Source organism: Lemur catta, chromosome 17 (genome assembly GCF_020740605.2).
Source record: "Lemur catta isolate mLemCat1 chromosome 17, mLemCat1.pri, whole genome shotgun sequence".
Classification (NCBI taxonomy): domain Eukaryota; kingdom Metazoa; phylum Chordata; class Mammalia; order Primates; family Lemuridae; genus Lemur; species Lemur catta.
Window position 1 is genome coordinate 22,574,908 of NC_059144.1, and position 18,630 is coordinate 22,593,537.

Sequence of the window (18,630 nt, forward strand, 5' to 3'; positions counted from 1 at the left end):
GAGAAGGAAGATGGGATCGATGATCCAGGCAGAGGAAACAGCATGCACAAAGGCCATGTTCTGGAAGTTTAATGCAGTAGGACATGTTTGTGTTTGGGAGGGGCAGGGAAGGTATAGCAAGGGAAGAGGCTGTTTATCCCCACTAAGGCTGAAAGTGTTTGAATTTTAGCCTCTAGGCAATTGGGAATAGTACTTTAGTTAAAGCAGAGATATTTGTTCTTTAAGAAGATAATGCGGGAGGATATGCTGGTTTTCAGAGGCATTTTTTTTTGAGATGGGATTTAATGCCTGATTGAAAATGGTTTCATTATCTTTAATACTGTTCATTCATTCATATTTTGCCATGTTTCAGAATTGACTTAAGGGTCTTACGAGGATATATAATATATAAGACAAGATAAATCTAATGTGAACCAAGAGAAAAAGAAAACAAGGGGACAAAATGAAGTCAAGAGCAAGGCTAAAATGCAGATCATAATGCTCTACTTCTGCTCCAAGTGGACTGTACATTGGGCTCTCAACTGTCCAATACAATGCACGAAAAAAGGCTATTTACACAGGTCATTGCATCTATAAGTTAAGCAATTGCTCAGCAGACATACTGTACAGCCATTCTTAAAAACTAACATAACACGGTATCCTCAATTATGTTATTACAATAAATGCAAAAATAAGATTTATAGAGTGGTTTCTCAAATCATAAAATTGTTGTCATTGCACAGTACAACAACAAGGTACAGAGAAAACAAGTTTGTGGAAGCAAATGTGACACCGTACCCAGCTCTCTGCTGAGTTAGTTGATACAGAGGTCAAGGGTATGGACTGTTCTTCAAAGAGGAACAGACTTTCAAACTTTGATCTCAGCCAGACACAGAAAGACAAATATTGTATGACAAATACAGTATCTCACTTATATGTGGAATCTAAAGAAGTTAAACTCAGAAACAGTAGAATGGTTGTTGCCAGGGGCTGGGATATGGGGGAAATATGGCAATATTAATCAGAGGGTAAAAACTTTCAGTTATAAGATGAACAAATTCTGGGCATCTAATATACAGCATGGGTGGTAATGGATGTGTTAATTTGATTGTGGTAATCATTACACATGTATATCATGTTATACACCTTGAATACATACAATATTTGTCAACTAGATAAAAATAAAAATAAACTAAAAAAAACCCTTTGATCTCATTGGCAAATATTGTCATCGAAAATATATATTCTGAATGTTCTAAAACAGTTCAGTATAAAGTTCATTTTTTAAAAATGGTGATATATGAAATATTTAATCTTTGTAAAAATTTTTAAATACAGAAGTTTATAAATCAGTAAAAATTCTTGTTAGACAATGGCTTTTTGGTTTAGGAAAGCACAATCACTTTGAATGGAGGTGGGTACCTTAGGCTTGGTTATGTGATCCACTGGGAGTGCCTTCTCTTCTTTCTGGTTTCCTGTAACAGTGTTTTGTTTTGTTTTGTTTTTTTCTACAGGGAAAGAATGTATTACCTTGCCTCTTTCAGGGAGGGATTTTTGATCCCTGGCAGTTAACAGGGAATTAAAGAGGTTTCCTTATTTGAAGCTAAAATTAAAGCAGTTTGAATAGTTTTCCCCTTGTATACACAATGAAAGCAAGCTAGAGCAAGTCCCAAAATTGGGGTCACATTCACATCTCACCTTGCCAAACCTAGAGTACACATTGGAAGTAACCTGTGGTGTGATCCACAATCTATTTTCTATAAAGCAGCTGTAAAGAGCCCTTTTAAAATTGCAAATTAGATCATGTCCCTGCTCTGCTTAAAATAAAATGCAATTCTCTTATCATGGCCTCCAAGGCCTCCAAAATTTGGACTCTGTCTGCCTCAGACCTTATCTTCTATATTGCACGCCTCACTCACTACATTCCAACCATACTGACCTTGGCTTTCCTTTTTTCTTCAAAATAATCAAGCCAATTCTTTTTTTTTCTTTTTGGAGACAGAGTGTTGCTCTTTTGCCTTGGCTAGAGTGCCTTGGCGTTAGCCTAGCTCACAGCAACCTCAAACTTCTGGGCTCAAGAAATCCTTCTGCCTCAGCCTCCCGAGTAGCTGGAACTACAGGCATGCACCACCATGCCCAGCTAATTTTTTCTATATATATTTTAGTTGGCCAGCTAATTTGTTTCTATTTTTAGTAGAGACGGGGGGGGGGGGGGGTCTCACTCTTGCTCAGGCTTGTCTCGAACTCCTGATCTCGAGCGATCCACCCACCTTGGCCTCCCAGAGTGCTAGGATTACAGGTGTGAGCCACTGTGCCTGGCCAATCAAGCCAATTCTTACCACATGGTCTTTCATGTGGTGTTCTTTCTGCCTGAAATGTTCTACTCCAGATATCCACATAGTAGAAAATCGATATAACTTGCTGATCAAATCAGTTGTAGTAGTCCAGGTGAGAGAAGATAGTAGTGTGAACTAGGAAGGAGGAGTGGAGGTTGGAGAAGAGCAGCTGGAATTCATATGTATTAAGAGATGGAAATGGCAGGACTTGGGGAGTGTCGGGATGGAGAAAGTGAGGAAAACACAAAATTAAGAGTGAGTCCTGTGGGTTTTTTTGCTTGGGTAATTGGATGAATGGTGAATTATTCCTATGTTTTCTTCTAAGTTTTATAGATTAGCTCTTGCTTTAAGTCCATGATCCATTTTTAGTTAACAAAAACAACAACAAGGAACACAGAAGGTGGAACAGATTTTGAGAGGAAGATGTTGAATTTAGTTTTGGACATGTCAAGTTTGAAGAGCTCTTAAGAGATTAGCTTCAAATAGGAAAAGCGGCGATTCTTCCATCAAATGAGAAAAGGAAAGGGAGGATAAATGCACACGATAAAAGCAGGTTTGTTGATTTAGTGGTGGGAAGTTGAGTTTCCTTTGATGTCTTCTAATTTCTGTTTTCTCTGTGAAGCAGGATGTGAGGTCATCTGTTGAGAGACAGTAGGAAGAGGTCAAAGTGAAGGTTTGAGGAATGTGGAAAAGGTTCCTATTATGGGTTGAATTGTGTCCCCCCAAAAGATACGTTGAAGTCCTAACCCTTGGTACCTATGAATATGATCTTATTCGAAAATAGGATCTTTGCAAATATAATCAAGTTAAGATCTTTGCAAATATAATCAAGTCATTAGGGTAGACTCTATCCAATATGACTGGAGTCCAATAAGAAGAGAAGAAAAGACACAGACAGGCAAAAAGGGAGAATGCCATGTGACAGCAAAGGCAGACATTGGAGTTATGCAGCTGCAAGCTAAGAAATGCCAGGGATTGCTGACAATCTCCAGAAGCTAGGAAGAGGCAAGGAAGGATCTTCCCTTAGAGCCTACAGATAGGACATACCTTGATTTCAGACTTCTAGCCTCTATAACTGTGGGACAATAAATTTTCATTATTTTAAGGCACCTAGTTTGTGGTATTTTCTTATGGCAGCCCTAAAAATCTAACACAGTCACACATGGTAGTTTTGGAGAAGGGGGAAGCAGAGTTCAACTTAATAAAGGTTGGAAACCATATTTAGTGGTAACAATATGTCCTTTGCATGATTTTTTTCAATAGCAGTTAAGAATCTATCGGACAGTATCTTACATGTTAAAAAAAATTGAGATGCAGGCATGGAATCAATGGACAATTGCAGGGTTAAGGTCTTTCTAGGTGGGCAAGATAGAAAAACATTTGAGCAAGAGAGTTAATATTGGCAAGAGAGCAATTAAAATGATAGACCACATGGTCTGAGCTAGGTAGGAGAAGTAGGAGAAGTAAAGAAAGGGTTAACAGACTATAAAGAGAAGGGAGAAAAAGCATGGAGGTCTCAGTGGGGTAGAATGACAGGTGTACTAGACGTAATGAATCAAGACTGAAAGAAAAGGATGCTGAGAACACAGAATGGTATACATTAAAAATTTCAGAATTAAAACAATTCTGGCACATGAGGTCCAAAAATTAGCCCCGAGAGTTTGTGGCTGGACACTTCATAGAAGTGGACTCCTCTGGTTTGTGCCTTCTTGTGATTCACTTCTTTCACTTAAATAATGTTTTGGGGGAGGACTGTCCATGTTGTAGCATGTACTGGGACTTCATTCCTTTTGACTGCTAAATAATAATCTATTGTCTAGACAAGCCATATTTTATTTATCTTTTCATCAGATGGATGAATAGATAATGGATATTTAGATTGTTCCAATTTTTTGGCTACTATGAATAATGCTATGATGAACATTTATATATGTTTTTCTGTGGACGTATGTTTTCATTTCTTTTGGATATGTACGTAGTAATAGAATTGCTGAATCACATGGTAACTTTATGTTTAACATTCTAAGGAGGCCGGGCACGGTGGCTCACGCCTGTAAACCTAGCACTCTGGGAGGCTGAGGTGGGAGGATTGCTCGAGGTCAGGAGTTCGAGACCTGCCTGAGCAAGAGTGAGACCCCTGTCTCTACTAAAGAAATAGAAAGAAATTAGCTGGACAACTTAAAATATATAGAAAAAAAAATTAGCCGGGCATGGTGGTGCACCTGTAGTGCCAGCTACTTGGGAGGCTGAGGCAGGAGGATTGTCTGAACCCAGGTGTTTGAGGTTGCTGTGAGCTAGGCTGACGCCATGGCACTCTAGCCCGGGCAACAGAGCAAGACTCTGTCTCTAAAAAACAAACAAACAAAAAAACATTCTAAGGAACAGCCAGACTGTTTTCCAAAGCAGCTGCACCATTTTACACTTCAACTAGCAATATATAATATGAGAGGTCCGGTTTCTCCACATCCTTGCCATCACTTTGTCTGCTTGAATGTAGTCATTTAGTAGATGTGAAATGGCATCTCATTGTGTGTATATGTGTGCTGTGTATGTGTTTTGCATCCCCCTAATGACAAATGATGTTGATCATCTTTTCATTTACTTATTGGCTATTTGTATATCATCTTTGGAGAAATGTCTATTCAAATCCTTTGCTTTTTTTGTTGTTGTTTAAATTTTTAGAGATGAGGTCTCACTCTGTTGCCCATGCTGGAGAGCAGTGGCCAGATCATAGCTCACTGCAACCTGGAATTCCTGGGTTCAAGCCATCCTCCTGCCTCAGCGTCCTGCATAGCTGGAACTACAGGCATGTGCCGCCACTCCTAGTTAATTAAAAAAAAATTTTTTTTGTAGAAACAGGATCTTACTATGTTGCCCAAGCTGGTCTCTAACTCCTAACCTCAAGCAATCCTCCCGCTTCAGCCTCCAAAAGTGCTGGGATTACAGGCGTGAACCACAGTGCCCGGCCCTCCCATTTTTAATTGGGTGTTTATTTTCCTATTATTGAGTTATAGGAGTTCTTCATATTTTCTGGATACAAGTCCCTTATCAGATACGTGATTTGAAAATATTTCACCTTTTTTGATAGGTATCTTTAGCAACACAAAAGTTTAAGATTTTGGTGTAGTCCAACTCATCCATTTTTTTTTTCTTTTGTCATCTGTGCTTTTAGTGCTTCTGATGTCATATCTAAGAAGCCTTTGCCTAACACAAGGTCATGGAGAATTATTCCTATGTTTTCTTCTAAGTTTTATAGATTAGCTCTGGCTTTAAGTCCATGATCCATTTTTAGTTAATTTTCAGTATGGTGTAAGGTAGGAGTCCAACTTCATTGTTTTGCTTCATTGTTTTTCATTGTCTTTTTATTTTATTTACTTATTTATTTATTTTGAGACAGTGTCTCTGTTGTCCACAGAGTCTGCACTCTGCTGCCAGAGTGCAGTGACATCATCATAGCTCCCTGCAACCTCCATCTTCTGGGCTCAAGAGATCCTTTTGACTCAGCCTCCCCAGTAGCTGGGACTACTACAGGCGCATGCCACCACACCTGGCTAATTTTTTCTATTTTTCTATTTTTTGTTTTTTTTTTTAGTAGAGACCATGTCTCACTCTTGCTCAGGCTGGTCTAGAACTCCTGAGCTCAAGGGATCCTCCTGCCTCGGCCTCCCAGAGTGCTAGGATTACAGGTGTGAGCCACTGTGCCTAGCCCTTTATTTTTTTATTTTTATTTTTTTAGAAACAGGGTCTTGCTTTGTCACTCAAGCTAGAGTAGAGTGGCATCATCATTGCTTACTGGTACCTCAAACTCCTGGGCTTAAGCCATCCTCCTGCTTTAGCATTCCTGGTAGCTGGAACTACAGGCATGTGTCATCATACCCTGCTAATTTTTCTATTTTTTGTAGAGCTGGGGTCTCACCATGTTGCCCAGTCAGGTTTCAAATTTCTTTCCTCAAGCAATCCTCCCTCCTTGGCCTCCAAAAGTGTTGGGATTACAGGTGTGAGCCACCCCGTCCAGCCTCATCATCTTTCTTATAAAATTTGTGAATATGTACTATAAATGCACACCCAACTGTAAGGACCTTGAGAGTAAGGACCAAGTACTACTTCTTTGGGCTGGGTATGGTGCCTCATGCCTGTAATCCTAGTACTTCCTTGTATTTTCCCTAGAACCAATGAGTAAATTTTTTTGCAGAAGATTTTGAGAGTGGGATGGATGTTCTTATTTAAGTTTTTAAGGTGAACTCATGTAGGTTTTTAAGGTACAAATTCAAACATGACAAAAAGACATATGGTGAAAAGTATGTCTACTTTCCATACCTAACCTTCTAGTCCTTTAGTCCTCTTCCTCAGAATCAACAACCATATCATTACCAGCTTCTTGTATGTCCTTCCAGTGATTTTCTTCATCTGTACTAACACATACAAAATAGAATTCAAAGTCCATGGCCAAAAAGTTCCCCACGGTCTGGTCCCTGGTCGTCTTTGTCAAGCTCCTCTCCCACCATATCCTTCCTCGTTCATTTGGCTCCAGTCATAATGACCTCCTTGCTCTTCTTTGACAACACCAAGCATTCTCCCATATTGAAGCTTTTGTACTTGCTGTTCTCTTTGTCTAGCATATTCTTTTCCAAGATGTTTACGTGGGTCACTATCACTTCATTCTATTCACATTTCTGACCAAATTCAGTGAGGCCTTGTCTGATTATCCTATCTAAAACCCACCTTACCCTATCATTTTTATTCTTATCCTGCTTAGCATTTACCATTACTTGACATTAGATTATATTTATTTATATTTATTTGCCCATTGCTTGTTTCCCTTCACTGGAACATACACTCCATGAAGGCAAGAACTTTGTTTTATTTTCCACTGTATCTGCAGCATGTAGATCTGTGCCTGGATCCTGGTAAGTGCTCAGCAATTTTTTTAAAATTAATGATTAAGTTTCAATGTGGAGCCTATAAAGAAATGTGGGAAATCTAAGGGGTAGAGGCAGTGTAAGAAGAAAGAGGAAACCTAGGCAGAGGGAGCTTTGGGAGAACAGTGGAGACTGCTGGGGCTTCAGGCTGAGTATCTGGGAGACAAGGAGCCCTGGCAGTGGGAAGAAGCTGAGTGACACTGGGGAGCTGAGGTTAAGGAGCATGGGTATGAGCATTGTGAGATGCCCTGGAATCCATGGGCAAGAAAGTTATCTATACTGCCAGCCTGTTCCCAGAAAGTTCCTTCTACTTACTGTCTTAACCCAAACCTGGTCTTACCGTTTGAATATTACTTCCCTTGCAGTCCTGTCTGGGATGTTGCTTGTTATCATTCTATATCCGGTGTGTGTTAAGACTGGGAGTTGGAGTCTTTTTGCACTTGCTTTCCAATACCACTTTCAAGTCATTACTCCTCTACCTGCTGCTCCTCTAAGGCTCATGCTATATGTTCATCCTACTCCCAAGCTGGTGAACACTCTCTGTTTATCATAGATTTTGGCATCATACATAGAGTATGCCCCTTCATTCCACATCTAGCCATCACTCTAGGTAACTTAAATGTCTGAGTAGATGATCCATCCTAAATCCTAGGCTCTCAATTCTTTGAAGGCCTTTACTTCAGGGATTTTTCACTTATACTTGTACTTGTAGTACTTGTACTTGCTGGCTACTTGGGAGGCAGAGACAGGAGGATCAATTGAGTCCAGGAATTCTAGGTTACAGTGAGCCATGATCAGGCCACTGCACTCCAGCCTGGGTGACAGAGCAAGACCCTGTCTCTAAAAAAAAAAAAAAAAAAAACAGACCTACCATATGATCATATCCAGCAATCCCACTTACTGGGTGTGGTGTATATTCAAAGGAAATGAAATCAATATGGTGAAGAAGTATCTGCACTCCCAAGTTCATTGCAGCATTATTCACAATAGCCAAGTTATGGAATCAACCTAAGTGTTCATCAATGGATGAATGAATCAAGAAAACCTAGTTTACATACACAATGGAATACTATTCAGTCTTTAAAAAGAAGGAAATTCTGACATCTGTGACAACATGGATGAACCTGGAGGACATTATGTTAAGTGAAGTAAGCCAGGCACAGAAAGACAAATACTGAATGATCTCACTTATATGTGGAATCTAAAAGAGTTGAACTCATAGGAGTACACAGTAGAATGGTGGTTACTGGGGGGTGGGGAGAGTGTTGGGGAGATGTTGGTCAAAGGGTACAAAATTTCAGTTAGATAGAAGGAATAAGTTCAAGAGATCTACTGCATAACATGGTGATTATAGTTAATAACAATGTATTGTATTATTGAAAATCACTTAGTAAATTTTAAGTGTTCTTCCCACAAAAATGATAAATCTGTGAGATAATAGATGTTAATTAGCTTTATTTAGCCATTCCACAATGTATACCTGTTTCAAAACATCATGTTGGACTGGGCGAGGTGGCTCACGCCTGTAATCTTAGCACTCTGGGAGGCCGAGGCAGGAGGATCGCTCGAGGTCAGGAGTTTGAGACCAGCCTGAACAAGAGCGAGACCCTGTCTCTACTAAAAATAGAAAGAAATGATCTAGACAGCTAAAAATACATGTAGAAAAAAAATTAGCCATGCATGGTGGCACATGCCTGTAGTCCCAGCTACTAGGGAGGCTGAGGCAGGAGGATAGCTTGAGCCCAGGAGTTTGAGGTTGCTGTGAGCTTGACACCATGGCACTCTAGTCTGGGCAACAGAGTGAGACTATGTCTCAAAAAAAACCCAAAAAACAAAAAACATCATGTTGTACATGATATGTGCAATTTTTGTCAATTAATAAAAATAAATTTAAAAAAAGCAAGGGCGTTGAGCCCATTCTCCAAAGTGAGATATCACAAGATTGGAAGAATGGGCTCCACATGTACTCACCATCAAATTGGCACTAATTGATCAACACTATGGTGCTCACATGGTAGTAATATTCTCCAGGGATTAGGGGGTTGGGGGTGGGTAAACTCACAAGTAATGGACCTGGTGAGCATTGTAGGGGGGAAAAGCCACACCCCGAATCATGGTTTGGGTGTGGCAAAGTCATAACATGTAACCAAAATGTTTGTACCCCCATAATATCCTGAAATTAAAAAAAAAAAAAAACAACCAAGGACGCAGTGGCTCACACCTATATTATCAGCTACTTGGGAGGCTGTGGTGGGAGGACTGATTGAGGCTAAGAGTTGGAGACCAGCCTGGGCAACATAGCGAGACCAGGTCTCCACAAAAAATGAAAAAAATTAGCCTAGCCTGATGGTGTGCACCTGTAGTCCCAGCCACTGGGGGGGAAGGAGGTCTCAGGTAGGAGGATTGCTTGAACCCAGGAGTTTGAGGTTGCAGCGAACTATGACAGCACCATTGAACTCTGGCCAAAAAAAAAAAAAAAAAAAAGCACCAGTGAAGTCACTTCCCATGGCTAGCTCCTCCTCACCTTACATGTCACTTAGAGGCCTTACCTGGTCATACTGTTTAAAGCAGTTTCTCATGTTATTCTCTAGCTTAGCCGTTGGTTGTTTCCTTCATAGCACTTACCTCAGTTTTTATTTTTGCACTGGTTTATTAGACTGTCCTATGCCTGCCCTAACAGTTTGAGAGCTCCAGGAAGCCAGGATCCACACCTGTCTCGTGTCCAGTACAGAGCGAATACTCAGTGGGTCTTTGTTGAGTGAATGAAAAGGAAGATGTCCTTCACCATCCTGCCCCTCTGCTCCCAGTCAACCCCCAGAGCATCCGCACCTTCTCTACTTCTCTTGGGATACAACGGAAGAGGAGTCCTCTACCAAGGCCATTTTCTCCCACTTTCCCAGTAAACTCTTTGCAACCTTGATTGTTTCTCCTGTGTTTTCATCTTTCCTAATCCTTTCCTATCAATATTCAAAGATGTTCTCATTAAATAAGCAACCAACCACAACCCCCCAAAGTTCTTTACCAGGCCGGGTCGGTATGTGACCGCCTTCTTCCCTTGATTTCCAGAACTCTGCCGTCTCCTGGGTTCCTCTTATCTCAGACTCCTTCTCAGGCTCTTTTTAAACATTGGGATTTCCCAAGGGCCTGTTCTTTTGCACCTCCATTGAAAACGGGGGATATTCATTGGGGTGGAGTGTGGGAAGGAAGGTCTGAGGAGGGAGGCTGGGTGAGGTGGGGGATGAGCAGAGCGAGGGAGATGAAAAGCCCCGAGGTGGGCGTGGAGGACTCCAGCCACTGTGACGCGAAGGCGGGGACAAACGAGACAGCAGGGAGGCGCGCGCCCGGGCACGACAGCCTCGAGCACTGCGGGGGCAAGTGCGCGCGTGCGCGCAGCAGCCTCTATGCGCCTGCGCCGCCGCTGCCCGGCTCCCTCTGACAGAAGGAAGACGTAGGGTAGGGGTGGTGGCAGCGGGGACTCCGGAAGCTCGCCCTTCACCCGGAAATGGTTGTTGAGGAATATGGCGCTGCTGGTGCGAGTCCTTGTGAGTGAAGGAGTTATTTCCTATGGTCGCCCGCTGAGTCCCGGTTTGGAGTCCAGGAGGGTGGGGGTGAGGGTGGAGGTGGGGGTTGAGGAAAGAACTGGAAGGAAGCGCAGGAGGGTAGCCTGTGCGATAGCTAGGCTGTGCGGTCACCTTTCCACGGGGAAACTGAGGCAGCTTTTCAACTCTCCCTACCCCCGTTTTGGACTTGGCTTCCCCCTCTTTCGAGGAGGGGGAGAATGACACCAGACCTTTATTTGATTGGGTTTGCTTTTCCTCAGTCACCACCTGTAACTGTTTTCCCTCAGGGAGAGGAGCACATGGGTACTGATTGGAGTTTCGGGAGACCTGAGTTCTAGTTTATGACTGTCACTGATGCACAGTGCAGTGTCTGGCATAGCATAGGTGTCCAATAAATATGTGTTGAATAAATGAAGTGAGGAAGGACTACTACATTTTTTAGCACCATATGTGAAACTACTGCACCTCTTGAGATTAAGTCCGATCCTTCTAGCATACTCTTTCCTCTAGAAATTAAAGGAGAAAGAAAGTGGTAGCAGAAAAAAAGGTTATGAGGATACAGAGCTTAGTTTTTAATCGTGGAGGGGTGGGAGAGTTTATAATTTTACCAAGTCTTAGTGAGACCCCGTCTCTCCAAAAAATAAAAACATTAACTGGATGCCCTGGGTTACTGGATGTCCCAGCTACTCGGAAGGCTGAGGCAGGAGGATCACTTGAGCCCAGGAGTTTGAGGCTGTAGTGAACTATGATGACAGCACTGCACTCCAACCTGGGCGACAGAGTGAGACCCCGTCTCAATTTTTTTTTTTTTCAAAAATTGGGCCAAGGGCATTGTTTTTCATAGCAGATGTGGACTATTCCTAACTTTTGGTATCTTTTGAGTTGCTTTTTAATCTTTTTATATATAGCTTACAGGGACGGTGATTTTACTTGTATTCTTTGCCAGACTAGCAAAGTGCAGTACCCTCCATTGCTGCTCAATAAATATTTGTTTAAAGAATAGTTTCTAAAACCTACAGAAAGATTCATTTGGTGAAGTATTTGTTGATTTCAGGACAGAAATTGATTCAGATCTGAGGACTGGGGAAATGGCAGCTAGGATGTTCTAAATTATTTAGTTTTTAAGATGGATATTTGGGAAAAAGATGGAAAATTTATTGAGCTAAAGACCTGAAATGAACACCTTGATTTGTCTTAGAAATTAGTGGTTGTCCCAGCTATCTTAAATATTCTTACCCTTAGCATGTGAACTGTTGCAGATTCATTTCTTCTTAGATGGTAGCATCCACAGATGCCACCTCACCATCTACCTTCTATTAGTTTGATCTTCTTTCTTTTTTTTTTTTCTATTTATGCTTTTCTGTTTATCTTTTTTGGTACAATTCGAGTTTAGATAAGGAAAATCACTTTCACTTTATACTGTGATTCCCTAAAGTCTTCTTATCATACATTATAATGTAATGTGTGTTAAAGCAATGGAAACTTCCTTAGGACTAATTGAAGTGGCAGTAAACATGAAAGTAGTAGATATGTACTGATCATCTACTCTGAAGAACCATTTGGCACTGTAAGGAGTTCACAAATACAGGAAAGTGCACCTGTTTGGGAATCTGAAGAGCCTTGGCTGAAAGCTTGGCTTCACTGCTTACTGTGGGTGTGCCCTTGAGCAAGTCATCTATCTAACTTCTCTGAACCTCAGATTTTCTTAATCAGTAAGGTTGCTAGGGATGATCAGAGAATGAATTGATGTTTCAGTGCTTCCCCCCCCCCTTCTTTTTAATTCAGCAACTATTTTGAGTGCCAGTACTTACTGCATTCTAGGAACTATGCAATGCACTGAGCATGAAAAAAATAAATCTTACTCTCAAGTTTATAATCTAATAGGAGAGATAGAAAATAAAACCTGAAAAACCTAACTACAATAAAAATAACGAATATATTCCTCACTCCCAAAAGTTTCTCTGTGCCCCTGTGCAATTATTTTCTCCTGTTGCTCTCCGTTCCATCCACCCACCCACCACTGATCGGGGAAGACTTTTGTTGTTTCTTCTTTCTTTCTTTTTTTTCCCTTTTTATTTTTTTAAGAGACAGGGTCTCGCTTTGTTGCCCAGGTTGGAGTGCCATGGCGTGATCATAGCTCATTGTAACTTTGAGCTCCTGGGCTCAAGCGATCCTCCTGCCTCAGCCTCCTGAATAGCTGGGACTATAGGCACAAGCCAATGTGCCTGGCTAATTTTTAAAATTTTTTGGTAGATATGGGGTCTTGCTGTGTTGCCCAGGTAGTCTCAAACTCCTGACCTTAAGCAGTCCTCTCTCCTTGGTCTCCCAAAGTGCTGGGATTACAGGTGTGAGCCACTGTGTCTGGCTTCTTTCATTTTTAAACTGTATATCCACTACAAGATTTTTGTTTTAGTAGCTTCCTGTAGCAGTTGTGGATAGATCAGTCAGAGGGGGATGAGATTAGCATCCCCAAGGCCAGTCAGAAGCTACTTAAGTAATCCTAGAAGAAGAAGGCCTGTATTAAGGGAAGGTTGGTTTAAGAAGAAGGGATGGATTAATGAGGTATGGAGGAAATAGAGTCAATAGGGTTTTGTGAGAGGTTAGATGTGGAAGGTGAGGGAGAGGAAGGAATTTAACAGTAAGTTCCAGATCTGGCTTGGATGACTGAGTTGTTAGTGTTGTCCCTCACTGAGAATATCCAGCTGGAGATGCTTTTAGCAGTTGGAGAATTGGTGCTCAACTCTCCAGAGCGAGAGTGCACGCATGAGTGAGAGAACTGAGATGTTGTAGTTGAAGCCAGGTGTTATTGAGATTTCGTGGGCAATAATATTGATAGCTAGCATTTGTAGGGCACTTACTATGTGATAAGCACTTTTAAATACTTTGTGTGTATGAATTTACCTAATCTTTTCAGCAGCCCTTTGGAAAGGAGGGCATATTATTTTCCCTATTTTATTTTATTTTATTTTTATTTTTGTAGCAAAATGCTGTTTATTTTGAGCATCTGGGTGCAGATGGGTAGAGGCTGAAAAAGGTGTCCACCTATTTTCCCTGTTTTACAGATAAGAAAACTGAACCACAGAGAAGTAGTATTCCTGAAACATTCTTGTTAATCTTCCCTTATCTTTCTTCTTTCTGTCCTGTCAGCCAATTTTTTCCCTTCTCCAGTGATGGAGAACCAATGATGGGTTTGGGAAGGAGGAGGAAACTAAAACACTATTGTTGTGGTTATAGCAGAGAAACTGGACATCTGAGCAGTGGAACTGGACATGGTTATGGTTTTCTGAGCTGTCCTGGGCATTGGTAGTCATTTTTGCTTTTCTTTGGGAACAGCAGAAATTGTAGAAAGCCACTTCGTACATAAAAAATAATTTTAAAAAATTGTTGTAAAATACATGTAACATAAAAATTACCTTTTAAACTATTTTTACATGTACACTTCTGTTGCATTAAGTACATTCACATTGTTTTGCTGCTGTCACCATGCATATCCACAGAACTCTTTTCATCTTGCAAACTGAAACTATACCCATTAAACAGTATCTTGTCATGATCCCCTCTCCCCAGCCCCTGGCAGCCACCATTCTACTTTCTGTCTCTATGAGTTTAACTACTCTAGGTACCTCATATAAGTGAAATCATACATTATTTGACTTTGGCTGGCTTATTTCACTCAGCATAATGTCTTCAAGATTCATCTGGGTTGTAGCTTGTGCCAGAATTTCCTTCTTTTTTAAGGCTGAATAATAGTCCATTGTATGGATATACTATATTTTGTCCATTCATCTATTAATGAATACTTGGTTCCTTCTACCTTTTGACTATTGCAAATAGTGCTATTATGAACATGGATATACAAATATCTGTTCCAGTCCCTGCTTTTACTTCTTTTGGATATATACCCAGAAGTGGAATTGCTGGATCATATGGTAATTTCTCTATATAATTTTTTGAGGAATTGTCATACCATTTTCACAGTAGCTATGTGCCATTTTACATTCCCACTAGCAATGCACAAGGGTTCTGATTTCTCTACATCCTCACCAACACTTATTTTCTGGTTTTTGATAGTAGCCATTCTAATGGGTATGAAGTGGGATCTCATTGTAGTATTGCTTTTTATCTCTCTAGTGGCTGGTAATGTTGAGCATCTTTTCATGTTCTTATTTGCCATTTGTGTATTTTCTTTGGAGAAATGTCCAAGTGCTTCGCCTATTTTTGAATTATTTGTTTTTGGTGGTTGAGTTATAGTAGTTCTTTATGTATGTTGGATGTCAATATCAGATACGTGATTTGCAAATAATTTCTCCCATTACATGGGTTGCTTTTTCACTCTGTTGGTAGTATCCTTTGATATACAAAAGTTTTAATTTTGATGAAGACTGATTTATCTATTTTTTCTTTTGTTGTCTTGTTTTGATATTATATCTGAGAAATTATTGCCAAATCCACTGTCATGAAGTCTTTCCCCTAAGTTTTCTTTTAAGAGTTTTACAATTTTAGTTCTTACATTTAGTTCTTTTATCCATTTTGAGTTAATTTTTGTACATGGTATAAGACTTTGCTGTATTTTTTGAGCTATTTTCTTAGTGGATGCTCTGGGATTACAATTAACATCTTAATTCATAATAGTCTAGTTTGGATTAATACTAACTTGATTTCAGTAATATATAAAAACTTTGTTTCTATATGACTCTGTTCTTCCCTCTGCCTTGTGCTGTTATTGCCATTCAAATTGCATCTTTTTTTTTTTCTGTTTTGAGACAGAGTCTCATTCTGTTGCCCTGGGTAGAGTGCAGTGCATCATCGTAGCTCACTGAAACCTCCAACCCTTGGGCTCAAGCAATCCTCCTGCCTCAGCTTCCTGAATAGTTGGGACTACAGGCACATGCCAGGACGCCCAGCTAATTTTTCTATTTTTAGAAGAGACGGGGTCTCACTCTGTTGCCCAGGCTGGTCTCAAACTCCTGAGCTCAAGCGATCCGCCTGCCTGGGCCTCCCAGAGTGCTAGGATTGCAGGCATGAGCCACCGCACTGGCCTTCTTGGATTTCTAAATTAATGTTTTTCATTAAATTTGAGATGTTTTTTGCCACTGTTTTTTCAAATATTTTTCTGTCTATTTATTTCCTTTCCTTCTGAGACTCCCGTTAACACATTTATTGGTACTTTTGGTGGTGTCCCACAGGTCTCTGAGGCCGTTAAATTTCCATTTTCTTTCCATTTCTTTCTGTTTTCTTTCCATTCCTCAGACTGGATAGTCTAAATTGACCTACCTTCAAGGTCAGCAGTTCTTTCTTCTGCCTGCTCAAATCTGCTGTCAAGCCCCTCTGGTGAATTTTTAGTTTTTGTACTTCTCAACTTTAGAATTCATTTTGGTTCTTTTGAAATAATTCTTTTCTTTATTTATACATCTATTTGGTGAGACATTATATAGTTCTTTAGACAGTTTCATTTAGATCTTTGAACATATTTGGAATAGCTAATTTAAAGTCTGTCTAGATTAAGTCTAATGTCTGGGCTTCCTTTGAGACAAATTCTATTGATTGCTTTTTTTCTCCCCATGTATGGGCCATACTTTTTTGTTTCTTTGCATGTTTTGTAATTTTTTTGTTGAAAACTGAACATTTTATATAATACAATGTGGCAACTCTGGAAATCAGGTTTTTTCCCTTCCCAGTGTTTATTATTGTATTTTTGTAACTTTTCTGGAATTAATTCTATAAAGTCTGTATTCTTTGTTGTGTGTGGCCCCTGAAATCTTTGCTTAATTAGCTTAGTGGTCAGCTAATGATTGAAGAGAAATTTCCTTAAATGCCTGGAACCAGTGTCTCCCAGTTTTTTTTTTTTTTTTGAGACAGAGTCTTGCTTTGTTGCCCAGGCTAGAGTGAGTGCCGTGGCTTCAGCCTAGCTCACAGCAACCTCAAACTGCTGGGTTTAAGTGATCCTACTGCCTCAGCCTCCCGAGTAGCTGGGATTACAGGCATGCGCCACCATGCCCAGCTAATTTTTTTCTATATATATATATTTTAGTTGGCCAGATAATTTCTTTCTATTTTTAGTAGAGATGGGGGGTCTCACTCTTGCTCAGGCTGGTCTCGAACTCCTGACCTCAAGCAATCCACCTGCCTCGGCCTCCCAGAGTGCTAGAATTACAGGCATGAGCCACTGCGCCCGGCCCCAGTTTTTGATGAAGGCTCTGTGTAAATGTTGAGATACACCCTCAACACTCTGCCAGGCATTTAACAGCTCTGCCTTCACTTTCATTTCCTGCTTGTGCAGAGCCTCAAGGTCAACCAGGAATGAGAGGCATTCTCAGGTCTTTCCTGAGCATGTGCACAGCTTTGGATGTGCGCACAGACCAGTGTATGTGCACGGGCCAGGCATATGTTGGAGCTTTTCAAAGTCCCTGTGGATATCTCATTCCCCAGCTTTTCCTTTAAAGGTTTTTGGTTAGCCTCTTGTTTTCCCAACCATTATCCACTGCCTCAGGAAGCCGTGAAGTTAAACAATTACATCTATTTGTTTTCAACCAGTGCTCTTGGGGAAGAGGTTTTTCACACTGGGTGAGTTCTAAGACAGTCTTGCAAATAGAGCTTTCTAAGGTAAATTATCAGACAGATTAAATAATGCCAATTCTTTGTGAATAAGGCTTTGAGGAGCATCAGCCCCATTCTGGAGTTAACTTTTCTCCAGAGGAGACTAGTTCTTTTTAGTGGATATTGCTATTTAGAAATCAAATCTGGCTGCTACATGTGTTCATTGCTACTGTGGTGTCATTGCCTCTAGGCCCTATCAGGACATGGGTAGGAAATATATGTGTGTTTATACATGCACATAAACATATATATATCTATTTCTTTCTTTAGCTATATATATTAAAACCCACACCAATTATTCTAAATCCAATCTAATACCACAGGGTTTATTCTGCCCTCCTGCCTTGTCATAATTTGTTAACTCCTTTCTCTAATAGGAGTTGTTCTGTACTAATCAACATTTTGAAGCTCAGATTGGACACTCCCAACAACGTGGGAGGAGGCAGCTTATTGAGTAATTTTTGAAGGACTGGTTAAATATTCTCTTCTTCTCCAGTCTATAGAAGTATCTTTTTGTAGCATGCCACATTGTAACTCATAGGAGGGTTTGTTACAGTGTTATCTGTTTTTTGGAGTATGGAATTGAATTAGTATCCATGCTATTCAGAATTTAGGCACCACTGGGGAATTATAGAGTAGATTTCATGACTATAGTAGATCTTCATTATTCATGGATTCTGTATTTGTGAATTCACCTAGTTGCTAAAATTTATTTGTAACCGCAAAATCAGTACTTAGGAAGCTGTTGTAGTCATTTGCAGATACGTGCAGAGGGGTGAGAAATTTGAGCAGCCAATATGCAGATTCATAGCTGCGATCAAAAAAGGCTAGCTGAGGTCAATCAAAAACACTCTGCCTTCTTGTTTCACCTCTTATACTATAAACAAGTGTCCTTTCATGGTCTATTTAGTGCCATTTTTTGCATTTTTGTGCTTTTTTGTGATTTCTGTGTTTAAAATGGCCCCCAAATATGGTACTGAAGTATTGTCTAGTATTGCTGAGTGCAAGAAGGCTGTGATGTGCCTTATGGAGAAAATGTGCATGAGATAAGTTTTGTTCATGAGTGAATTATAGTGCTGTTTGCTGTGAGTTTAATGTTAATGAATCAACAATAGATATTATATAGGGTGTCTTTCAACAGAAACACACATAAAACACGATTATATATTGATTGGTTGATGAAAATGTGACCAGAGGCTTTTAGGAACCTAACCCTGTATTTCCCCTAGGAGCAATGGT

General features: G+C 40.3%; 1 protein-coding gene across 1 annotated transcript in view; it reads left to right on the plus strand.

Moving 5' to 3' along the window:
* Nucleotides 1-10,559: 10,559 nt before the first annotated feature.
* Nucleotides 10,560-18,630, plus strand: part of LOC123622399 (ubiquinol-cytochrome-c reductase complex assembly factor 1) — a 100,875-nt gene continuing 92,804 nt past the window's right edge. Inside the window, exon 1 of the mRNA XM_045528731.1 lies at nucleotides 10,560-10,776. Coding sequence (XP_045384687.1) covers nucleotides 10,753-10,776 — 24 coding nt within the window. The 5' untranslated portion in view covers nucleotides 10,560-10,752. The remainder of the gene's footprint in view (nucleotides 10,777-18,630) is intronic.